Below are 22667 nucleotides of genomic sequence, written 5' to 3' on the forward strand. Positions count from 1 at the left end.
GATGTAGTGGGTTTTCATAAAGGTTAAAATCATTTGCAGCAAAACAGAACAACATGAGGCCACATGACTTGGTTTCATGGATTTTCAATTCAAATAGTTGGGAGGAATCAGTATTGTACCTTGATGTGGTAGGGCTTAAAAAATTAGCTGAAAGACCTAGTACCGTAACTCTGCGTATTTGTGGAAAATGTAAAACAAACCATAGGTTTCAACGTAATGACAAGAAAAATAGATCCAAATGAGTTTTACTGGTACCTTCAGTGTTTCTGTTATGGAAATTCTATGCAATTCTATGAAAAAACAGAAAAACCTGCTCTTAGCCAACTGAGTTATGTTATGAAGTTATGAAGTGTTATCTATGTTCAGAAGCTTAGTGGTGACCGAGTGGCTCATGCATATGGTTATCATGTCTCCTGGCCGCCTCCCTGGTGACGTATTCTGGGAACATCAAATTGATGAAATCCTATTTAAGAGATCAAACTGAAGCACAAAGGACTAAAATATAACTGAAAACATCAGCAGTAGAAAAAACAAGTTCACAATATGCAGCAAGACCCACCCCAACAACACACACAATATTTCCTACACCAATATCCAGTCTGTTTTTTTTTTTGTTTTGTTTTTTTTGCTGCTGTTGCTACAATTTTTGCCCTCTGTACTTGGCCTCTGTGGAGCAGTCAGTGGTTGCAAATACGTGTGATGAGTCATCTGTGGAAGTCCCACGCTGACTGTGTGGGATTTGGCAGCTGCAACTTCGGAAACAAAGCCACTTCCCCACCAGAAAAATGTGATGCTATTGGTCGGACTGTGTTTTGCTTTATACACCCCCAGAAGATTTCTGTAGCTGTCAAAAGTCTGAACAACATTTCCACAAAGAGTTGTTGTGCAACATTTCAGATGAATCCTGATTATGTGGGCAAAGTAGCTCTGTGGATGAAGTCATCAGATGTTTGCAACTGAGTATCTGTGGTTCTGCTCTAAGATGGCAGAACCACATCTTAGAGCAATGCAGTCCTACTGTTAGATTGCATTATTAGGTCCAGTTGAGAGAATATTTGAGAAATAGTAAGTTCTCAACTGTCTGAAGTATAACACCTAAAGCCAAAGTTATTTTTTATTTTTTCCCTTTTCCATACATCTCTTGATTTCAGAAGCCTTAAAACTTTCCTTATGGATATAATATTGGCCCAAAGCATACCTGCAGTGCATCATTCTTGTTTGGTTTCGGTTCTTTTAAAAATGTGCAAGGCATTAGGTTTAATTGATGTTTGGAGACTGCTTAATCCCTCCAGGAGGGATTTCATTTTCTACACTCCCATTTATAATACTTGGTCCAGGATCAATTACTTTTTCATGTCAAAATCAGTTATATTCACACAGGGGCACCATATAGGGGGAAAAGTTATAACAATTCCAAGGGCCTCTGACCAACAGGGGGCCCTCCGCAATTATGTTGTGACAGTATGGCATGAGAGATAATCTGTGAAAAATCTATTTCCTCTGCCTTCTCCCCGTACTATCTAGAAACAGCTAATCAGAGACAGGAGAGTTTTAGTGCCTTCAGCACTAATCCCTATGCTGCAGCTAAAGCAGGCTGTTGTGAATGATCAATCTAGTTAGCATAGTTAGCAGATAAACATTTTTCCTGTAATAAGTTGTTTTTCCACCATTAGCACATTTAGCATTGAGTGAATGACATTGATTGACAGTGCTCCTGGTTCTGATTGGTTGTTTTTGGCCAGACTGTTGCATTACTTTAGCTAGTAACAGCAGCTCAGGGAGCAGGTGGAGGAGATTGATTGTTTTCACAGATTATCTGTCTCATAACAAACTGGCACGACATGGTTATATAAAGTTATATACTGCATCTTGAATAAAATGCAACTACAGAGCATTTTTTGAGAAGTCTTGATTGCTTCATGTATATTTTGCATGTTGCCTTTTACTGTTGCATTTCAATAATAGAAAACATTTATGCAACCTAATTGCAAACTGCATGCAGACTTCTGGATGTAAAATTCACGAGCAGTAAATATTGTGCTAGTTATCAGTATTGAACCAAAGAAAGCAAGGCAAGCCTTTAAAATTGTGACTCTTTTGATTGGTCAGATAGACTCAAAAAATTCTAATAGCTGCTGCATGGGAGGGGGTGAGGGCCCAATATCAGTTTTTGGAATGGGGCCCAGGATTCATGGCAGTGCCCCTGATTTTAGCTGTTTTAGCTGCCTGAAGTAATCCATTCCCCCTCCATAAGATTAGAAAAAATTAATTCAGCAGGAACTTTTTAACTGTGTTTATTCCTCTCATTATCAACAACAAATCTTGTGGATTTGGTGACATTTCATTATTATTTGCCAAAGATATGACTGGGGAACCATATATTTTACCCACCTGAAATAATCTGTTCCCCCTATAACATGGGATCAAATTATGTTACAGCAAGTCTCTAACTGGGGTTATTGCTCTGATCATCAACAATAAGTCCTGTAAGTTTTAAAACATTTGCACCTTATTTGACAAAGTTATGAGGAGGAACCACATACATAACATGGGAGTTAATTTTTCTCTCACAAAAACTCTTTATTGTGCTTGGTCCCCTCTTAATCAGCAACAAATCCTGTGAATTTGGTAATGATTACATTTTATTTGCCAAACTTACTTGGGGAGAATCAAATATTTTAGCCACCTGAAATAATCTGTTCCCCCTACAAAGAATAGGTTATTTCAGACAGCTAAAATATTTGGTTACCCCATAATAACTTTGGCAAATAAAAAGTCAATGTCTCCAAACTTACAAGATGAGAGGAATAAACAAGTTTGTGAAAATTTAATTAGCTCTCATGATATGATATCCCAGATAATTTCAGGGAGTTAAAATATAAGTGTCCCTCCTCATAACTTTGGCAAATCATGTAATCAAAATCACATGATTTGTTGTTGATGAAAAGATGAATAAGCACTGTTAAACACTTGATAGTAAATTAATTTATTCCCATGTTGTAGAAGGTGAATGGATTATTTCAGGTGGCTAAAATATTTTGTTCCCCCCTCATAACTTTGGCAAATAAAGAGCAAATGTTACCATATTTACAGAATTTGTTGTTTATGAAAGGAAGATTAAACTCAGTTAAGGACTTGCAGGTAAATACATTTTTTTCCATGTCTTAGAGGGGGAACAGCTTATTTCAGGTGGCTAAAATATATGGTTCCCCTCCTTTGACTTTGGCAAATAATGATCAAATGTCAAGGGGGGTCGAAGGGAGCTTGAGCCCCTGCCCTTTTTATTCTTGATGCCCCTAGTGCCCTTTTTGAGTTTTTTTTTCTTTTTTCCAATTTTTATTTTTTATTTTTAATCTGTATGTTAGAAAGCCTATTTGTGCCCATCCATCCATCCATCCATCCATCCTTCCATCCATCCATTGTCTAACATCCTTGTCCCTAATGGGGTCGGGAGGGTTGCTGGTTCCTCTCCACCTACGTTCTGGGCGAGAGGCGGGTTCACCCTGGACAGGTCGCCAGTCTGTCGCAGGGCAACACAGAGACACACAGGACACACAACCATTCACACACACACTCACACCTAGGGAGAATTTAGAGAGACCAATCAACCTGACAGTCATGTTTTTGGACTGTGGGAGGAAGCCGGAGAACCCGGAGAGAACCCACCATGCACAGGGAGAACATGCAAACTCCATGCAGAAAGACCCCGGCCGGGAATCGAACCCAGGACCTTCTTGCTGCAAGGCAACAGCTCTACCAACTGCGCCACTGTGCAGCCCTGTATTTAGGCCAGTGCTTCTCAATTCCAGTCCTCAGGCCCCCCTGCTCTGCATGTTTTAGATGCGTCTCTATTCCAGAACAGCTGATTCTAACCATTGCATGAACATCAAGTGCTGCAGAAATAAAATAGCAATACAACATTACTCAGCAGATTTTCTGCTGTCATGTCATTAACTTGATGCAATCTGTTGGGTTTCCTAAGGAACTTTTTAAAAGACTTTGAATAAGTGAGCTGATTGTACTATTTAATAACTAGGATCAACTGGAATGTATATGTGATTGGATAAAAAAAATAATGCATTTTTTAATGCATTTCTAATATTGTATAAAAAGCCCAATTGGTTAAATAAAAAATCTGGAAAATAAGCCAATTTTGTGTCCACTTATTTGCTAAAATAATTATTTCTGCCCAAGTTGCATTAGACCAGTAACCCTCAATACCTGAACCCCCTTTACAGTGGGGCAAAAAAGTATTTAGTCAGCCACCAATAGTGCAAGTTCTCCCACCTAAAAAGATGAGAGGCCTGTAATTTTCATCATAGATATACCTCAACCATGAGAGACAAAAGGAGAAAAAAAATCCAGAACATCACATTGTCTGATTTTTAAATAATTTATTTGCAAAATATGGTGGAAAATAAGTATTTGGTCAATAACAAAAGTTCATCTCAATACTTTGTTATATAGCCTGTGTTGGCAATGACAGAGATCAAACGTTTTCTGTAAGTCTTCACAAGGTTTTCACACACTGTTGCTGGTATTTTGGCCCATTCCTCCATGCAGATCTCCTCTAGAGCAGTGATGTTCTGGGGCTGTTGCTAGGCAACACGGACTTTCATCTCCCTCCAAAGATTTTCTATGGGGTTGAGATCTGGAGACTGGCTAGGCCACTCCAGGACCTTGAAATGCTTCTTACGAAGCCACTCCTTCGTTACCCGGGCGGTGTGTTTGGGATCATTGTCATGCTGAAAGACCCAGCCACGTTTCATCTTCAATGCCCTTGCTGCTGGAAGGAGGTTTTCACTCAAAATTTGACGAACATTCACAGGACATTCACCAGGTTCCCCCGTGTGGTTCTGTGATTTTTGCTCACCGTTCTTGTGATCATTTTGACCCCACGGGGTGAGATCTTGCGTGGAGCCCCAGATCGAGGAAGATTATCAGTGGTCTTGTATGTGTTCCATTTTCTAATAATTGATCCCACAGTTGATTTCTTCACACCAACCTGTTTACCTATTGCAGATTCAGACTTCCCAGCCTGGTGCAGGTCTATAATTTTGTTTCGGGTGTCCTTTGACAACTCTCTAGTTTTGGCCATGGTGGAGTTTAGAGTGTGACTGTTTGAGGTTGTGGACAGGTGTCTTTTATACTGATAACGGGTTCAAACAGGTGCCATTAATACAGGTAACGTATTAGTGGAGGACAGAGGAGCCTCTTACAGAAGACGTTACAGGTCTGTGAGAGCCAGAAATCTTGCTTGTTTGTAGCTGACCAAATACTTATTTTCCACCATATTTTGCAAATAAATTATTTAAAAATCAGACAATGTGATGTTCTGGATTTTTTTTCTCCTTTTGTCTCTCATAGTTGAGGTATATCTATGATGAAAATTACAGGCCTCTCTCATCTTTTTAAGTGGGAGAACTTGCACAATTGGTGGCTGACTAAATACTTTTTTGCCCCACTCTATACGATTATTGAAAAATGAAAACTAGAAAAGGAAACATGAAGAAATAGCTTATTACAAATATTCAGCCATCTAAAAATGCTTTTATTCTGCCACTTGAACTGGGAAGCAGAACAAGATACAGCAAACATTCACAAAAGAAGCCATGATGGAGGGCGTTTACATCATCACTGCTTCCACAACCAGTCATGCGCTCTAGTCATATTTCTTGCCTTGAAATAATTCAGCTTCTAACAATTGACAGGCAAGCCATTAATGTTGCATTTAACTAAAAATCTAATATAAAAACAGACAGTATAGGATGTGAAATGTTCGTTCCTTTAGGAAAAGAAAAGTCACAAAATTAAAGCTATTTTTTTCTATTAATAGATTAGAAATACTCTCAGATACATATGCAAAAATGAAACAATTCCACTAACTACAAAGATAAATGAAGAGCTAAAATTCTGGTACGCACTGGTACTTTTAAGTGATGTTAAGCACTGAAACATAAGACCACAGCATTAAACAACACTTGCATTTAGATGAGTTATTCATTTAGAAAAACTTTCAGTTGGCCCATCTGCATCACAATAGCAACAACACAAAGCTCTGGATAGAACTATACAGATGAATGAAGTCATTGACAGTCAGTACTCCGCTGAGCTGATGGTCCAAATGTGGATACAGTGATCCTCTGAGCTTCAGCTCATGTAGTCAGACCTGTGACTACATTGAAGGACAGCAGAGCTATTGTCCTTCAATGTTTCTACACAATAAGCACAGCAGCTCATTTACTTTGCCAAGCACCAGCACTCTGAAAATCTACAATTAAAAGAACAGGGAGCTCAATGTTTGTGTTTGTAATACAGAGTTCGGTTCAGATACACTGCTTTGTAAGGAGAAAAAAAAACAGCACACACAAAACAGGCGAACAACAGTTTTCGGAAATTTTTCTAGGGTTTCCCTTAAGTGACAACAGAAAAACTTTAATTATCAAAATCTTTTTTGTCTTTTTTGCCTTCCCCTTCAAAGCTGTCTGTTCCATCACTGTTGTCATGACGGCGTTTCCGGCTGTTGCGAACATTGAAGCGAGGGTTCATCTGCGGTAAGGGATCCATACCCAGAACTTTGTGAATTTGACGGAACGCCAGAAGCCTCAGAGCAAACTGCAAAAGAATGACAATGTGTTCAAACAAACGTCGCTCCATCAGGGTTTGGAAAGAGAAACGACAAGTCAAAGTAAAACAGAATGACGGAGTTAATGTGTTTTAGGCCTGACCAGAGGCCTGTCCTGGAGTTTAAGGATGTTGGTTCACTTATTTACTTCTGAGTAAAGTGAAGTTGATTGTTTCTGTTTTCAAACTCTACTGCAGCTTTAGATTACTGAACTCCTCCAGCAGGTAAAAGCAAAATGGAGGCTTCCTGGGAGGTGTAGTTTTACTGTTACATAAACATTTCAGAACTTCTCTAACTCAGTGGCTTCTAACAATTTGATTTACAACAGAACTGAAACTTTCAAGTGAAAATTTATTAAAGAGGAACAGGGATTTGTGTTGGAATGTGGTAAAACTACCTAACTTTGCTTCAGTCTGTCTCGTATCAGCTGCAAAAAAGGGACAACCTGTCATTTAGAATGAATTTAATAATTTATAAATCCCTGGTATTTCACATGTGCTGAAATTAGAGCAGCTCATTATGGCCAAAACTTTAATCGATTGTCATTATTTAGTATAAGTATTTACAATTGTATGATAAAAATGGATCTTCAAAGAGCCAAATGTCTGAAGCAAACTATCAGAATGAGTGTATACTTGAGCGCTGGAGGTTATGTCCTCTCTCTGCTGCTCTCCCATGGCAGTGAGGGTATCCACAGGCTTCTTCTCACACGGATCCAACAACCCTGGTCCACCTGCCCAGGGAAACAAAACCAGTTGTGTTGCTTCATGGAATCCCATATTAATGAGCGCAAGGTCAACAGAACTCCAACTGGAACGGCCCTTTTTGTTAACATGCCCATTGTGCATAGTACCAGCAAGGGATGTACGATGTGGCATAAAATTTATATCGTGATAGGGATGTGCAATATACCCAGTATATGGTAGAAACAATAGAAATTATTCGTACAATTGAGATCTTCAGTTTACCGGCTAAAAGCAGTAATTCTTGTTGACGTAGCCACCTGGCACCAAAACAGAGCAAGCAGGAAGCAGCGTGACTGAGAGTGTAAAACAAGAGCTTGTTAGAAAAGTAGGTGCAAAAATGTTAATTATCTGGAAAATGGTTTGAGTTTAACCTCTCATGATCCTAGCATGATGCTCAGGACTAGTGTGGCAGATGTCACTGTCAGAGGGGCTGTCACTGGGAAGAGAGGGGAAAAGGAGCATGCAAGGTCAGTGGACCCCACCACGATGTGTACAGGGTAAAGCTAGCTGAGTCCAATGCAGTTCTTGCAGTCTTAGCACGATGCTCAGGAGGAGCACAGCAAATACCACAATCAGACAGCGAGGAAGCGCCGTAGGTTGGGGTAAAACCACAAAGAAAACAAAAACTTGTAAAAGCACACAGCATGATCCTGATGGACAGTACACAGAGTTGTGGGGTCTAATTGACCCCATCACTTAAAACCGTGGGAGGGTTGACCAGTCAGACCAGGAGCAGAGAAAAGTAATCTGTGTGTGGAATGGAGGAAATCTCAATGGTGCAGGAGGTGGGAGGCTTAAGAAATGGGGTCCACTGGACTCAGAGAGCTTAACCCCATGTGTGTCCCAGCAGAGGTCACACTGATCCCGTGTGGACGTTTTCCCCTTGGTTTCCCGTTGTCTGACAGTGATACATGCTGCCGCACTAAGACTGCGGGAGGTTAGACCTGATCCAGCTCTAGATAATTGATGTTTTGGACCTTCCTTGTTAGTGAGTTCTTCATTTGCGCTCTTTGCCCTGCTGCCTCCAGCTGGCTCTGTTTTGATGTAGGCCAGTTACATCATCAAGCATTACTGTGGTTAGTTGTTTACACTGCAGATCTCTAACATAGGCCAAATTTCTGTCGTTTCTACCGTATGTCATACATCCAAAATCCCTAGTAGCAGTTGACTGGATAGGATAAAAATTAATCAAAGTCTATTAGTAAAATTCTTCTCCAATATGCATGTTTTAATTAACAAGGATTTTCTCTGAATTGTTCCATGTAGCTCTTCGCTTAACTCCCACATGAAAAACACAACAGTCGTCACGGTTTTGTGAGACAGAACTGCGGAAAACATTCAAAGACATCTCACCAGGAAGTAAAATTCCAGAAGAAATGCATTCAAAGACACGTCTGAGTGCATCACCGGGGCTGAGAGGGGCCGAGGCGCTGTTAATGGCCTTCTCAACCAGCAGCTCCATTGCCTGCATGAAGACAACAATAAAAACAATTTATAGGACTGGAAAGAGAATGTGTTTGTTGGATTTATGTAGAAAGTACTCAGCTGTGGCCAGGGGCGCCACCACAAAACATGGGACCAATGACAAAAAATTTAATGGGGCCTCTCTGCTGTTACAATTTCTTGAGTCTATTTGACCCATAAAAAGTGGCACAATTTTAAAAGCATGCAACTGCCTTTCATTCTTGCCTTGACAGTTTGTTATGACACAGATAATCTGTGAAAAGATTAATCTCCTCCAGCTCCTCCCTGACCTACTACTGACAGTTAAAGATTGTGATGTACAGCGCTAAAACCCACCTCATGCCTCTGATTGGTTGTTTCTAGAGAGCACTGGGAGAAGGCAGAGGAATTAAATTATTCTCAGATAATCTCTCAACATATTGACAGTCTTAACAAATATGTACCCTTTGTTAATAAAAGTTACATACTGCAGCTTTAATTTCACTTGAGGGGACGGTCAGGAGGGACGTGGCAACAGATATCTGTCATTTAAATGCAAGCTAAGGCAGGACTATCTAGACTGACAAAAGGCTGTTTTTTATTATAATTTTATAAAGACTGTTTTAATTTCTGTCACTAATAAATATATTGTTTTGTTGTGAAATTGTAAAAAGAGCAGTGAGACAGGAAAAATCTACACAGACTTCCTGGAATGATGCCAACGAGGTTATCACTGAACAGTGTTGCTCACCGTTTTCACTGGGATGGGAAGAGAGGGATTATTTTGATAAGGGGATTTGTAAACCTGACATTAGTACTTTTTCATGGAGGCATAGTAACTGCCACAGTCGTTCTTGTCTTCTACTGACTGCTGTTGAACATCGTCATTGTCGAGCCTGCCAAACAGGAACGAACCATTTCATGCAGATCCAAGGGTGTGTTCAATGCAAACTGGACGTGTGCTCTTTGGTCTGGGAGTTGTAACATTTATTTTTTATTGATGGAAACAATTTTAAAAACACAATATTTTGTAATTAATAGGGCCTCACCTTTTTTCTATTTCTAAAAGAAAAATGCAAAAAAGTATTTTGTGGAGGGCCCCCTGTCGGTAATTGGCCCTTGGAATTGTCCTGAACTTCACTTCATCCAGCCTCATCCTCCAAAACTGTACATAAATCACTCAACTCTTTGCTGCGTTCAGAAGCAACATCCTCTGCTTCTGTGTACTCGGCTTTAGTTGTGCATGTTTTGACTTACCATCATTACAAGACAAGATGGCGCCAGAGTTTGACTTGATTGCTACAGACAGAAACAACACTATTCTTAAATGTAGTGAAATTTATCAGTCTGTGTGAAATATTTATTAACAATTTTTTGTGTACACAGAATGAAAACATAGTCCATCCTTTAAATCATGCAAGTGTTATTTTAAAATCACAGAATCTAAAGAAAGCTGCTATCCTCATAGAACCTAGCCTGTCCATTGCGTTCCTGTACAGTTCTGCTCAAAAACATTATTAGAAAATAAAAAAATCCCACTTCCAGCACAGTCTGGGCTTTCTCCCCTTGACTTGGATTCGATTTTTGAACAGGCCAGTCAGCGAATAGAAGAAGTTGTGAACAACGACTTTGATTTTCTACACCGTTTTAGAATTGTAGTCTCCCTGTAGTTTTAGCAATGGAGGAAGTGAATAAAGCACTTCGGTCTGTGTTGGGTTTCAATATGTATTTAATTGCTGCCTCTTTCAGATTTGCTCTTCTCTCTTTGCAGTGGGAGACAGTTGTTTACAGCACAGGCAACCTCCAGTAAGAATGATACTGTCAAACTGGAGCATTATATCTGTCACGGGCAAATATTAGCAATTGGGTGAAATTTAAAACTTCAACACTGTTGATCCTCCAGGATGCATTGTTTTTCAATAACTGAGAACCAATAGCCTCTGGATGAAAGAAATCACGTAGGATGAGCGGCTGGGTTTTTTTAAACCTCACTTTTGACCCAGAAGTCCTTTCCAATTACAGGTACGGTACATCTCCAATCAGCCCTTCATATCCAAAAACAGTTGCAATCCATCTTCAAAATGATCTAAACCTTAATACTGTTCAATCCTATTTCCATCCCACTCACAGCACAGAGACTACCTGATGTCATCTGATGCTGAATCTCTCTCCATTCTGATTCTCCTGGACTTATGCACTGCATTTCACAGTCAACTCAACCGGGTTCACTTCACCACTGGCTGCACTGAAACTGCCCTCTGGTAGTTCCAGTCTAACCTATAGACCTCAGCAGGGAGTGGGATGCTTTTATATCAGCCAAATCAACAGAAATCTTTTAGAAACATGTGGCACATGTGTTTGAGGTATCGAGTGAGGTGAAGCTGTATCGTTTTAAATAATTAAGCAACTGCTTAGACCCTGTTTAACCAAAGGAACCAGTACTAAGATGGTAATTTTTTAGGCAAAATAATGTGGAACTAAATAAATTTACACAAGAAAATGTCAAAAAATTGCACAGAAAAAAGGTTAAAACTCAAAATAACCTATTGTCACTTTGACCAGCATTTTAGGAAGGAGGCATGACAACATGCAGCTGAGATGGATTTATTTGGTTGGAGCTGCAGGTCACATTTGAACCGACACCCATTTCATAGTGAGACAGAGAAGCTAGTTTTTATGCCTTGGGCAATTTCACCACTTGTACCAAGTAAACAAAACTAAAAACACACATTATTTACACAAACCTAACGCAAAACAATAAATGGTATGAACAAATATTTACATGGATGCAAATCATTAGCACTATCAAAAAATAAATTTTACTTAATATAACTCCTGATAGTATTAATCCTCCGAACTGAAAATGGTATGCACCAGGAGCTTTTCAGCAGCACCTGGAGTTTTTGCTGCTCCCCCCTGCTGAAGAGACACACCTGAAAAGGTAAGACTCAATCAATTAACCTCAAATTGAAAATCTGACATTCTGTACAGGGACACATTCTCTCTGTACAGGAAGGATGGTCAGTCCCTCTGCCTGAAAGAATGTTTAACTAAATGTCGCACCGTAACTGAAATAAAGAACTGAAACAAAAAGCACTTGTTCTGTAAATAAATTAAACATAATATCAATAATCATTTATTAGGGATGGAACCCCTGGTCTGTATTACACCTATTTAGACAGTTTATCGGCAAAAAAAGTAAATTTGGTAGTTAGTTACACTTTAAACTAGTGCAATAGTAATTTTAATATGACCAAGAGCAAATAAGACTGGAGAATATGTTCAATAATTATGTTATATTATTATCATCATAAATGTTAATTGGGGAAAAATGCAATATACAGGACAAAAACAAGGGTAACATAAAGAGTGTCCATAAACTGAAATCTGAAAATTTAAGCCATTTTAAGCTACATTTATTAGCAAAACCTACTATGGACTTCAGATGCTGAGTTATGATAATGAAGAAAAGCAAAGATAAAATACAAACTAGACGAAGAAAAAAACCAAACAGTTACTCATTAATTTAACTCCTTAATTTAACTCCTTAAGTTAACATAATGAGTTAAAAAATAAACAATTTAAAAAAAGTGTTTATTTTTTAAGTGTGTTACAAAGCTGCTGCAGTTAAAAACTGCAAAAAAAATTGATCTAAAGTTTGAAAAGCAGCAGGTCTTCAAGCCTGCCTTGCTTCTGAAAAGCATCTCTTCTATTTGTCCTAAACTAAAGCAGGGTGGGTGATACATATAAAAGCCACGGTAAAAACTTGAGTTACTCATTAAGTTAATCACCAATCAGCATTATTGTGAACTTACCCATCCTGGGAAAGGTGACCATGTGGGGACTCGCTGACAGAGGTCTCTCAGGATCCGGATGATGATCACGCAGGACTGAAGACCATTGGCTCTAGCCTTTTGAGGCAATACAGTTAGGTTTATGGCGTGACCAAGATTGACAAGAGATAAATGGACCAAACAAGTGAATCAGTTACATTATAGAGGTCCAATCACTACTGTGCATAATGGAAGCTTTAATACAGTTTGATGTGTTTAAGCCAAACATTTGCATTTAGCTGCCATTCCCAGTAGTCTTGTACCTCACAGTTAGTAAAGGAGTTGTGAGTTTACAAGATGCACAAGAATTAGGACCTTTCTTGCCATCTTCTAAACCCTGACCCCATACTGATTGTAGTTTCTCACAAACAGGGACTGAGAAGTACAACAGTCCACCTGAGAGAAAAGTATAGGGACTGAAAGAGGCAAAGAAATCAGAGTTCCTTTGCCCATGTTTCTTGCTCAGGTAGCAAAATCACAGGAAAGTACTCAGATGTTCCCTTTTCTCTCAATCCCTATTCTATAAAAAGTTAAGAATGAAAATACAAACGTTGGACATAAAGGCATTTGTGCAAGTTATTTTGCAGCCTTATGGAATTTTATGTAGTGGTCGGAAAATGCTGAAAATAATACAAGGATGCCATTCAATGAGTTTATTAAAGTTTTATATGAAGGATTCAGATGGGCTGAGATTTATAATATATACAAAGGACATAAATCAAATTATCAGAGTGGCATCCTTGAATATACATTTTTTTTCTTGGTTCAAATGTGAACTATCCTGTTTATTTAAAAAAAAGAAAAAAAGGTTTTCAAACTCAATTTAAAAAATACATCTCATAAGGCTACAATGAGAAAGTAAAATGATGTTCCGAACCTGGAACCACTTAGCGTGGCGCAGAGCAGCCAGAGCGTCAAGGCATTTTTGCCTGTCCAAGACGTCCGCTGGGTCTTTCACCATACCCGAGGTTACATCTAAAAATGGATTTCAAGTGTCAAAACGATGATGAGGAATGGGTGTTTGACCAGGTCAGCGAGGCTGGCATAGAACAAACACATTGCCACACATACCAATGTTTCTTTCTAACAAAACTTTATACTTATTCTGAGCTTAGTAATTTAAAAAATAAATATAGTCTGACAAAAAAATGACCCTGCTGAGGAACGAAGCTGATGGCAGCTGGCTGTGTACTTAAACTAATTTTCAAATTACTAATTATGAAATTACTGATTCAACAGACTCACTTATGCGTTTAGTAAAAAACTTGAGAGTTTTGAATAAGAGCTACTTAGGCTAAAACCATTTTATCAGGTAAAAATCTGAAACTTCAATAAAACTTTTTTTTCTGTGGATAGTATTTATTCACAGTAAGGTTTGAATGTCTACCAATCAGTCATATGAACTAAAAAAATTTAACGGTAAGAAAGTGCTAAGAAGAAATGACCTGATAAAAAGTGGCATGGGAATAGCAGGTGTGGCAAAGTTTTTGGGATGTGAGAGAACCTTGGTCAAAAATCCTTCCGAGACTGTTGGGCCATATGGGATTTACTAGTGGGTCACAATCCTCTGAGGGTGGGTGTGGTGTGTGTATGAAGGATAATTCAATATTATGCAAAACTGTGTATAACTACAAATTTTTAAAAAGGAGGAAGCAATGGTTGCCAAAGAAGAACAAATGACGATTAGCCAAAAACAAAGGGGTTAGATATCACTGCATGCACAGCTAACATCAGTAGGCTGGAATAAGACCCCAGTGGTCATTTAAGCTTGTGCTCCGATGCAACCATAGATTCCTCTACAGAAACCTTCTTTCCTGAACTTTATACAATACTCCCCTAAGAATAATGAAAAACAATCAATTTTCCACTCCTTGGCGTGATCATTTTCTCTATTTGAATTGAATTATCAGTGTTAAAATCATTTATCCTCATCTTTTATTACCAGTCGAAACTAAAATGACAAAGAATTGTCTTAGAGAGGAATCAATCTCAAATTTGAGTGTTTTTAATAAAAGAGGTCAACTCAGGGGAGCACTTCAGAACAGGGGACGCAAGCATGGTGAACCATTCACCAGCACACAAAAAGAAGATTTGTTTCCTGTGGGAAAATTACATCAATTTCCTCTACTCTTACACAATTCCGGTTTCACTGCAGCATTTAAACAAATTCAGCTCGTCTACTTCTTTGTCAAGAAAGGATTCTCTTAAACTGATCTCAACCAAAATATAGGGAAAAGATGTAATCATGTCTTCCATTGAGTATAGCCAACAATACACATGGAAACAATCCCCTGGAACACAGGAAACAAAATAGAATCTCACCTTGGAATAACTAGACTTAACACAAGGCAAACACTGATCATGCTTTGTTCCAAGGATAAAAGAAAGCATTTGAAAGGAAGGAATCACAGAGCAGAAGATGGAAGAGCAACACTGCTGGCACTTTCCTTTATTCCATTTAAAAAACAAGCTAATGTGACCCATAAAGCCACAATGGGATTACAGGTAAACTAACCAAGTTATGGATCTCTCAGAGGCTCTTAGCTTCAGACCAGTAATAGAGGTCATGCATGTCATTGTAAAAACATATCTGTTTAAAGAACAAAGAGGGAAAACAAGCTATTCTGCAAACCACAGAGAAGAAAGAGCTCTCACAATCCAAATGAAAAAAAGTCTATAGAAAGATGGAAATTGATCCAACCTGCGAATCTTTGAGTAGTGCCAGCAGAACAATGCTCTTTGGGAATATCAACCAACATACTGTTTGCAAAGAGAAAACAGAAAGACAAGAAAAAAGTGCAATGGGAAGGCTGTGATGCGTTTTCCAACCTCCTTCCCGGCCCGGCTCCTCTCTGATGACCGGTGAAGTTAAAGTGATTGTCACTTGCATTTTCGGCTCGATGCAAGATGTCAGGATGATAGCCGCTTCCTCCATCGATCCCTTGACCTCATATTTGTCTGGTGTTACTAGCTGCAGGGACAAAGAGAAATGTGTAGACATAAACAGACACTAAATGGACAAAAAATTCAATTTTACCTTCCGGCCAGCTGGTTTTACTCCATATTATAGCATATTGAATTCATATTTAATTCCACTGTGTTTGTGGTAACTAGTGGTTATGACTATATGTGGTGCTGGGGTTCAATTCTCAGCTTGATTGGTGGGACAGGTAACTGTCTCTCTAACTTTGGGTCTGTGAACACACAACAGCTAAGCAGCCAGTTTATGATCATATGAGCCAGGGTTACATCTACAGGTGCAAAGACTGCAGTATTTTGCCCAATCATTGATCTTTAAACAATCTGACCTGTTGATTCGGATTTTGGCAGGGAATTGCTGTGAATTCTGAACAACAACAGTAATCCATAAAAAGTGCTAAAATGGTAGCCTCTCCTTGGGCTTCCACCTTATCGTGGTGGAGGGGTTTGAGGCCCCAATGATCCTGGGAGCTCTGCTGTCTGGGGCTTTATGCCCCTGGTAGGGTCACCCGAGACAGACAGGTCCTAGGTGAGGGACCAGACAATGTGCAGCCCGAAGACCCCACTGAAGAGAAAGAACTTTAGACTTGGTGTTCCCTCGCCTGGTCGCGGGTCACCGGGGCCCGACTCTGGAGCCAGGTCTGGAGGGGAGGCACGATGATGAGCGCCTGGTGGCCAGACTTTTACCCATGGAGCCCAGCTGGGCTCAGCCCATAGAGGAAACATGGGCCCACCACCCGTGAGAGGGGCCAAAGGGGTCGGGTGCTATGTGAGATGGGTGGCGGCCGAGGGAGGGGACCCTGGCGGTCCAATCCTCGGTTGCAGAAGCTGGCTCTTGGGACGTGGAATGTCACCTCTCTGGTGGGGAAGGAGCAGGAGCTAGTGTGTGAGGCTGAGAGGTTCCGGCTAGAAATAGTCGGTCTCACGTCGACGCATGGCTCTGGTTCTGGAACCAGTCTCCTTGAGAGGGGCTGGACATACTTCCACTCTGTAGTTGCCATGGTGAGAGGCATCGGGCAGGAGTAGGCATACTTGTTGCTCCCCATCTCGGCGCCTGTACGTTGGGGTTTACCCCGGTGAACGAGAGGATAGCCTCCCTCCGCCTACGGGTGGGGGGACAGGACCTGACTGTCGTTTGTGCTTACGGACTGAACGACAGTTTGGATTACCCACCCTTTTTGGAGTCTCTAGAGGGAGTACAGGAGAGTGCTCCACCTGGGGACTCCCTTGTACTCCTGGGGGACTTCAATGCTCACGTGGGCAATGACAGTGAGGCCTAGAGGGGCGTGGTTGGGAGGAACGCCCCACGATCTGAACAAGAGTGGTGTTCTGTTGTTGGACTTCTGTGCTCGTCATGGATTGTCCATAACGAACACCATGTGCAAACATAAGGGTGTCCATATGTGCACTTGGCATCAGGACACCCTAGGCCGCAGTTCGATGATTGACTTTGTCATCGTTTCATCGGATCTGCGGCCGTATGTCTTGGACACTCGGGTGAAGAGAGGTGCGGAGCTGTCCACTGACCACTACCTGGTGGTGAGTTGGCTCCGCTGGTGGGGGAGGATGCCAGTCAGACCTGGCAGGCCCAAACATGTTGTGAGGGTCTGCTGGGAACGTCTGGTGGAATCCCCTGTGAGACGGAGCTTTAACTCCCATCTCCGGCAGAACTTCGAACACGTCCCGGGGGATGTGGGGGACATGGAGTGGTTCTCATATTTTTATGAGAACCACTTTATTAAACTTCTCATATTTATTAAACTTTATGATGCAAAAAAAAAAGAGAGAGACTTGCACTCATCTATGGGTTTTGCTCTGAAACCTTTACACTTTTTAAGTGGATTAGGTGTCTTATGTATAGGACAAACCCTGTCAAGGCTGTCACTACTTCAGGAAAACCGTAAGATTCCTCCAGTCTTTGTCTTACAAGGTCCAGTGCTGCAGTTGGACTAAAGTGGTTGGCTGAGCGGATTCTTTTTACCTGCTGTCCAGATTCAGGTCTAAGCCACTTGACCATTTAATCTAGCTCTTCATGGGCTGTAACGTGCAAATCTTTAACAGCATTTTTAAATGTTGTTTTCCACAACCAGTAATTCTCTGGGTGGTCATCAAACTGCAAAAGTCCTGAACTTAACATTTCTCTCTGTGTAAGGTACTTAGTACACCCTGTGTCTCTGTTGATGTTTGAGGAGTGTCGAACGGATATAGTTCAGGGGGGTTTGGTCTCTCTATGTGTTGTACTATGTGCCAAACTTCAGGCTTAGGCGTTTCTGCAATGTGTGAGCTGCTACTGTCTTTTTCTTCTCTCCAGGCCTTTTTGCACTGTTCAAGTGCAGCCTTGTGACAGGTGAATTGATGTGCTGTCAATGACAAACCTTCAAAGCTAATGTCAGAGTATTTTAGAGCACACTCTGCTGTGCACTGTTTTGGGCTGGCAGGTGGTCCCACTGATGGGACCCCCTGTTAAAATTTTGAGAGGTCCTCCTCCTTTTCATAAACTGCAACTTCTGCTTGTGCAGCTGCAACAGCCTTCTGACAACTCAAACTATGCAAATTATCCACAAGGTCACTTTTCTGCTTCATTATGGCTCCTTCTTTTTCTGATTACGCAAGCTGTGCACGTGCAGCCTATGCTTTTACTTATGCTTTTAATGCTGTGGAACTTGTGGACGAAAGTGTGTATAGAATTAGAACTTACGTCTGTGTTGCTAGCATTATCCTTGCTCTCCATGTCATCTGCTTTATCTGACCACAGGCTCATGACTGATATGCTGAATATCCCCTTGTGGTTGTGGCCCACTTCAAATCTGTTTTTTTTATTATGTTGTCCTCACCGTGAGTCTTTGATTTTTCCACAGATAGACAGCAACGCTCCAATAACCAAACTTCTTTCTTTTTACTTGTTTATTGAAGAGTGGCCTCTGACCACTGCCTTCACTTTGGCCATCATAAACTGTGACCTAAAAGGCTTAGTATTAGCTAACAAACATTGCAAATTAGCCATTCTTATTGCGAGGTTAAAATAAATAAATAAATAAGTAAAACCATTCCATAAATTTGCAACAGTTGACAGGCTGACAAACCCTCCTATCATGTTACCACCTGAATTTCAGTCTATTGCTGCCTGCAACCAGTTCTCCAGCTTCTTTTCAGAGAAAATTCAAAAAAAATCAGAAGATTAATCTGCACATCCTCTATAAAGTCAGAACCAATGCTGTGCCAAAACAAAACAAATACAGGAAAAATGACCCAATTTCAACTACTTAATTATAAAACCCTGGAGGAAATTATAAGTCAACTCAGCTCCAGTTCCTGCTGTCTGGATGTTCTACCCTCACATTTCTTTAAGAAAGTTCTGCCTGTTGTTGCTACTGATCTGATCCAAATAGTAACTCATCGCTCTCATCAGGCGTTTTCCCCCAGGCTTTAAAATCAGCAGTAATCAAACCACTGATAAAAAAGAACAATCTGGACAAATCACTACTGCAGAATTACAGGCCGACCTCCAACCTCCCATTCATCAGCAAAGTTATTGAAAAAGCTGTTTAAACAGTTAAATGGCTTCCTAATGATCACCAACTGCTTTGACTCCTTCCAATCTGGTTTCCGGTTTCACCACAGCACAGAGACTGGCCTAGTCAAAGTGTTCAATGACATCCATATAAATACGGACTGTGGGAGAACCACAGTGCTGGTTCTGTTGGACCTCAGTGTTGACCAGGACATATTACTGAATGGACTGGAGAGTTGGGTCAGACTCTCCGGTCCAGTGTTTAACTGGTTTGAATCTTACATAAAGAACAGGGATTTCTTTGTTTCAATTGGAAACTTCTCATCAATGAGGTCAAAGGTCACATGTGGGGTACCCCAAAGTTCAATCCTAGGACCTTCTTATTCAATATCTATATGCTCCCACTGGCTCAGGTTATAACAGGAAATAATATCAGCTACCATAACTATGCAGATGACACACAGCTCTACATTACGATGTCACCAGGTGACCTTTGACCCCATCCAATCACTGAAAAGATGCTTAGAACAGATAAATGTGTGGATGTGCCAAAACTTTCTCCAGCTGAACAGAAACAAAACTGAAGTTATTATTTTTGGACCTAAAGAGGAACGATCTAGAGTTATAGATCTAGAGTTATAGATCTAGAGTTATAGATCTATAGTCAATGCCCAGCTTCAGTTATTACAACTAAAAACCAGCGATCAGGCCCGAAACCTGGGAGTAGTGATGGACTCTGACCTTAACTTTAAAAGACACATAAAGACAGTTACAAAGTCGGCCTTCTATCACCTGAAGAACATTTCCAGGATTAAAGGACTAATGTTTCAGCCAGATCTAGAGAAACTCATCCATGTGTTTATCTTCAGTTGTATTGATTATTGCAACAGCATCTTCACAGGTCTGTCCAACAAATCAATCAAACAGCTGCAGCTGATCCAGAATGCTGCTGCTGGAGTTCTGACTAAAGCCAGGAAGATAGAGCACATAACACCAGTTTTAAAGTCTCTCCACTGGCTCCCTGTAGCTCAAAGAATAGACTTTAAAATACTGTTAGTTTATAAATCACTGAATGGTTTAGCACCACAATACATTAAAGATTTGCTGCTGTTGTATCAACCTTCCAGAACCTTCAGGTCTTCTGGTTCTGGTTCTGCTCTGCATCCCCAGAACCAGAACCAAATGAGGAGAAGCAGCATTCAGCATCTATGCACCACAAATCTGGAACAAACTTCCAGAAAACTGTAAAACAGCTGAAACACTGACATCCTTTAAATCTCAACTAAAAACCCACTTGTTTAGAGTTTTATTTGAAACGTAATCAATTGCAAATTTATTGATGGAACTTGACTTAATGTCGTGTATTGATTGCTGATTCTATGTTGCATTGCGTTTCTGTGTTTGATTTGATATAAAGCATTTTGAAATGCCTTGTTGCTGAAATGTGCTATACTAATAAAATGTTATTTGATTTTGATTTGAAACAAATCTTGTCTGAAACACAACGTATCAAGATAATCCACTTAATTTTATGAACTCTTTGGTGTTACGTTCCACCATCTTGGATCTCCATTTTCTTTTAAAGCATCACCAAACAATGTAACAAAATATCTGCCAGAGGGAGTTCTAATGTGATTTTCAAAACCTTGCTGGTCCAGCTTAATTTACAAAAGGCAGCACATAGAGCATTCACAGTAAAACATGACACTTCCTGTTCTCAGTGAGTATGGCTTAAGTGATGTCATCATTTGACCATGGAGTATTGTAGGGTACCTGATGATGATCAATCAATTAGGTTGGTTCCTCAGTGAGTTTTTGTGTAGGAGATTTAACAGTAGGCCTGTCACGATATCAAATTTTACTGAACGATTAATTGTCTCAAAAACCATTGTGATAGACGATAATATTGTTTGAAGACCTTTTTACACTGATTTAATGGAAATGATATAATAATGCATGTGATTTCCTGCCAAATATAGATACACTTTATTTTCAAAAGAACATTTAACACTGGAACTGATCAAATAAACAAAACAACCAAAAGTAAAAATAAAATTGATTCTCAGTCTCCATTAACAAAAATGTACTTGAATAAAAACGAAATAACATAAAGCCAAAGTGTAAATAAATACTGCATTCAACCAAAAGAGTTCAGATTATGAAGTCTGTAAACCATATTGTCCTTCAGTAATCATTAGATTTAAATAGAGAAGATGGAACATCGACTACCTGATGCAATAGTTCACACTACACGTTAGTTCACTCCTACATTTTCCCCTTAAGACAATCTTAGAACTTTGGTCATACAAAGATTGTGGCTTGTGATCATCCTGTAGTGTGTGGTGTGTTACTGTAGATTGTTGTGGCCCCTCTGATCTAAATCAGGGGTTTTCCCCGCTGGGATTGTTAACGCAGCCTGTTGAATGTGACAGGTAACCAATCAGAAAGTGCAGATTCTCCTCCTGCTTTCTGAGGGGAAATTACAGAGGGGAATCCCAAACAGCTGACACGGCGCAATCTGAAGTCCAGCGGACATTGGAGATGATATGTGGAAACAACATTAATGTTTATAAAACATTTCGTGCAAAGAATATAGAAATGATGAGGGGAGGAGTTGGAGCGAAATCGCTACGTTGATGAACCCGGTAACTTTTCAGCTGTTCCTCATTAACGTGACATAAATAGGTTCTAATGATTTTCATTCAGTCAGGACGTTACGCTGACACTAGAGCCACATGCACTGCAGGTAGATTGTAGTAAAGCATTGATTAATGCCTGGTTTTAAAATTAATTAACTGAACTTGTAGCCATTATTTTGTGCTCATTGTTGGACACCACACAGCAGGATGGAACCCGATTGAACCGTTATACCTAGGATTTCTGTCGGCTAATGTGTGATCTCAAGCTTTGAAAATGGGCCGACAATCGACCGACAACACTAAGATGGTGTAGAGTGAACTGGGCATTACACTAAAGAAACGAGGAAAGGAGGGTCAGTGGAGAGCACCGGGTTGAGCCTTTTTTCATTTAGTGTCATCAACAGAAAGAGAAAAAGGCTGGAAGAGACGATAAAGCCGATAATTAAAATGACATTGATAGTTTTAATTTATCGTACGATTAATCGATTAATCGTTTATCGCGACAGGCCTATTTAACAGTCTAACAACGGCAGCTCTAGCAACACTACCTGATCACCACCTTGCGCTGTTCCTGCACCTGTCCACTAGTGCTCCCTGATGATTCACAAAAAAAAAATCTGGTGTAGGTTGTGGTAAGCAGATATAGGTGATGGAATGACCTACCGGGCACAGTTGAGTCAAATTACAATTCAGTGAACTCTTCAGGGGTAAACGAAGGTCATACATATCCAGATTGGATTGGCAGACTTTACAAAATGCCTTTCGGTCATTCCTAGTCTTTGAATCTCAGATCATGGAGCCCAAATTGTGAAAACTTATATTTTCCCATGGCAAGTTAAGCGGTTCCAACACTACGCATGCGCACAGCAGCTTGGAGTCTATCAGTGACAG

General features: G+C 40.2%; 1 protein-coding gene and 1 long non-coding RNA gene across 3 annotated transcripts in view; one reads left to right on the top strand and one right to left on the bottom strand.

Moving 5' to 3' along the window:
* Positions 1 to 8725, top strand: part of LOC122828254 — a 13984-nt gene extending 5259 nt beyond the window's left edge. The window contains exon 3 of the long non-coding RNA XR_006370185.1: positions 8638 to 8725. This is a non-coding gene — a long non-coding RNA (uncharacterized LOC122828254). The remainder of the gene's footprint in view (positions 1 to 8637) is intronic.
* The window catches only part of zfr (zinc finger RNA binding protein), a 46068-nt gene continuing 28914 nt past the window's right edge, over positions 5514 to 22667 (bottom strand). Inside the window, exons 15-20 of one of the 2 annotated variants that reach the window (XM_044111653.1) lie at positions 15477 to 15618; positions 13525 to 13622; positions 12630 to 12725; positions 8725 to 8836; positions 7261 to 7358; positions 5514 to 6615 (exon numbers count right to left, since the gene is read on the bottom strand). In XM_044111653.1, coding sequence (XP_043967588.1) covers positions 6436 to 6615; positions 7261 to 7358; positions 8725 to 8836; positions 12630 to 12725; positions 13525 to 13622; positions 15477 to 15618 — 726 coding nt within the window. In that variant the 3' untranslated portion in view covers positions 5514 to 6435. Of the gene's footprint in view, positions 6616 to 7260; positions 7359 to 8724; positions 8837 to 12629; positions 12726 to 13524; positions 13623 to 15476; positions 15619 to 22667 lie in introns of those variants that run through there. The other variant, XR_006370184.1, reaches the window with a different exon arrangement.

Source organism: Gambusia affinis, linkage group LG03 (assembly GCF_019740435.1).
Source record: "Gambusia affinis linkage group LG03, SWU_Gaff_1.0, whole genome shotgun sequence".
Taxonomy (NCBI): Eukaryota; Metazoa; Chordata; class Actinopteri; order Cyprinodontiformes; family Poeciliidae; genus Gambusia; species Gambusia affinis.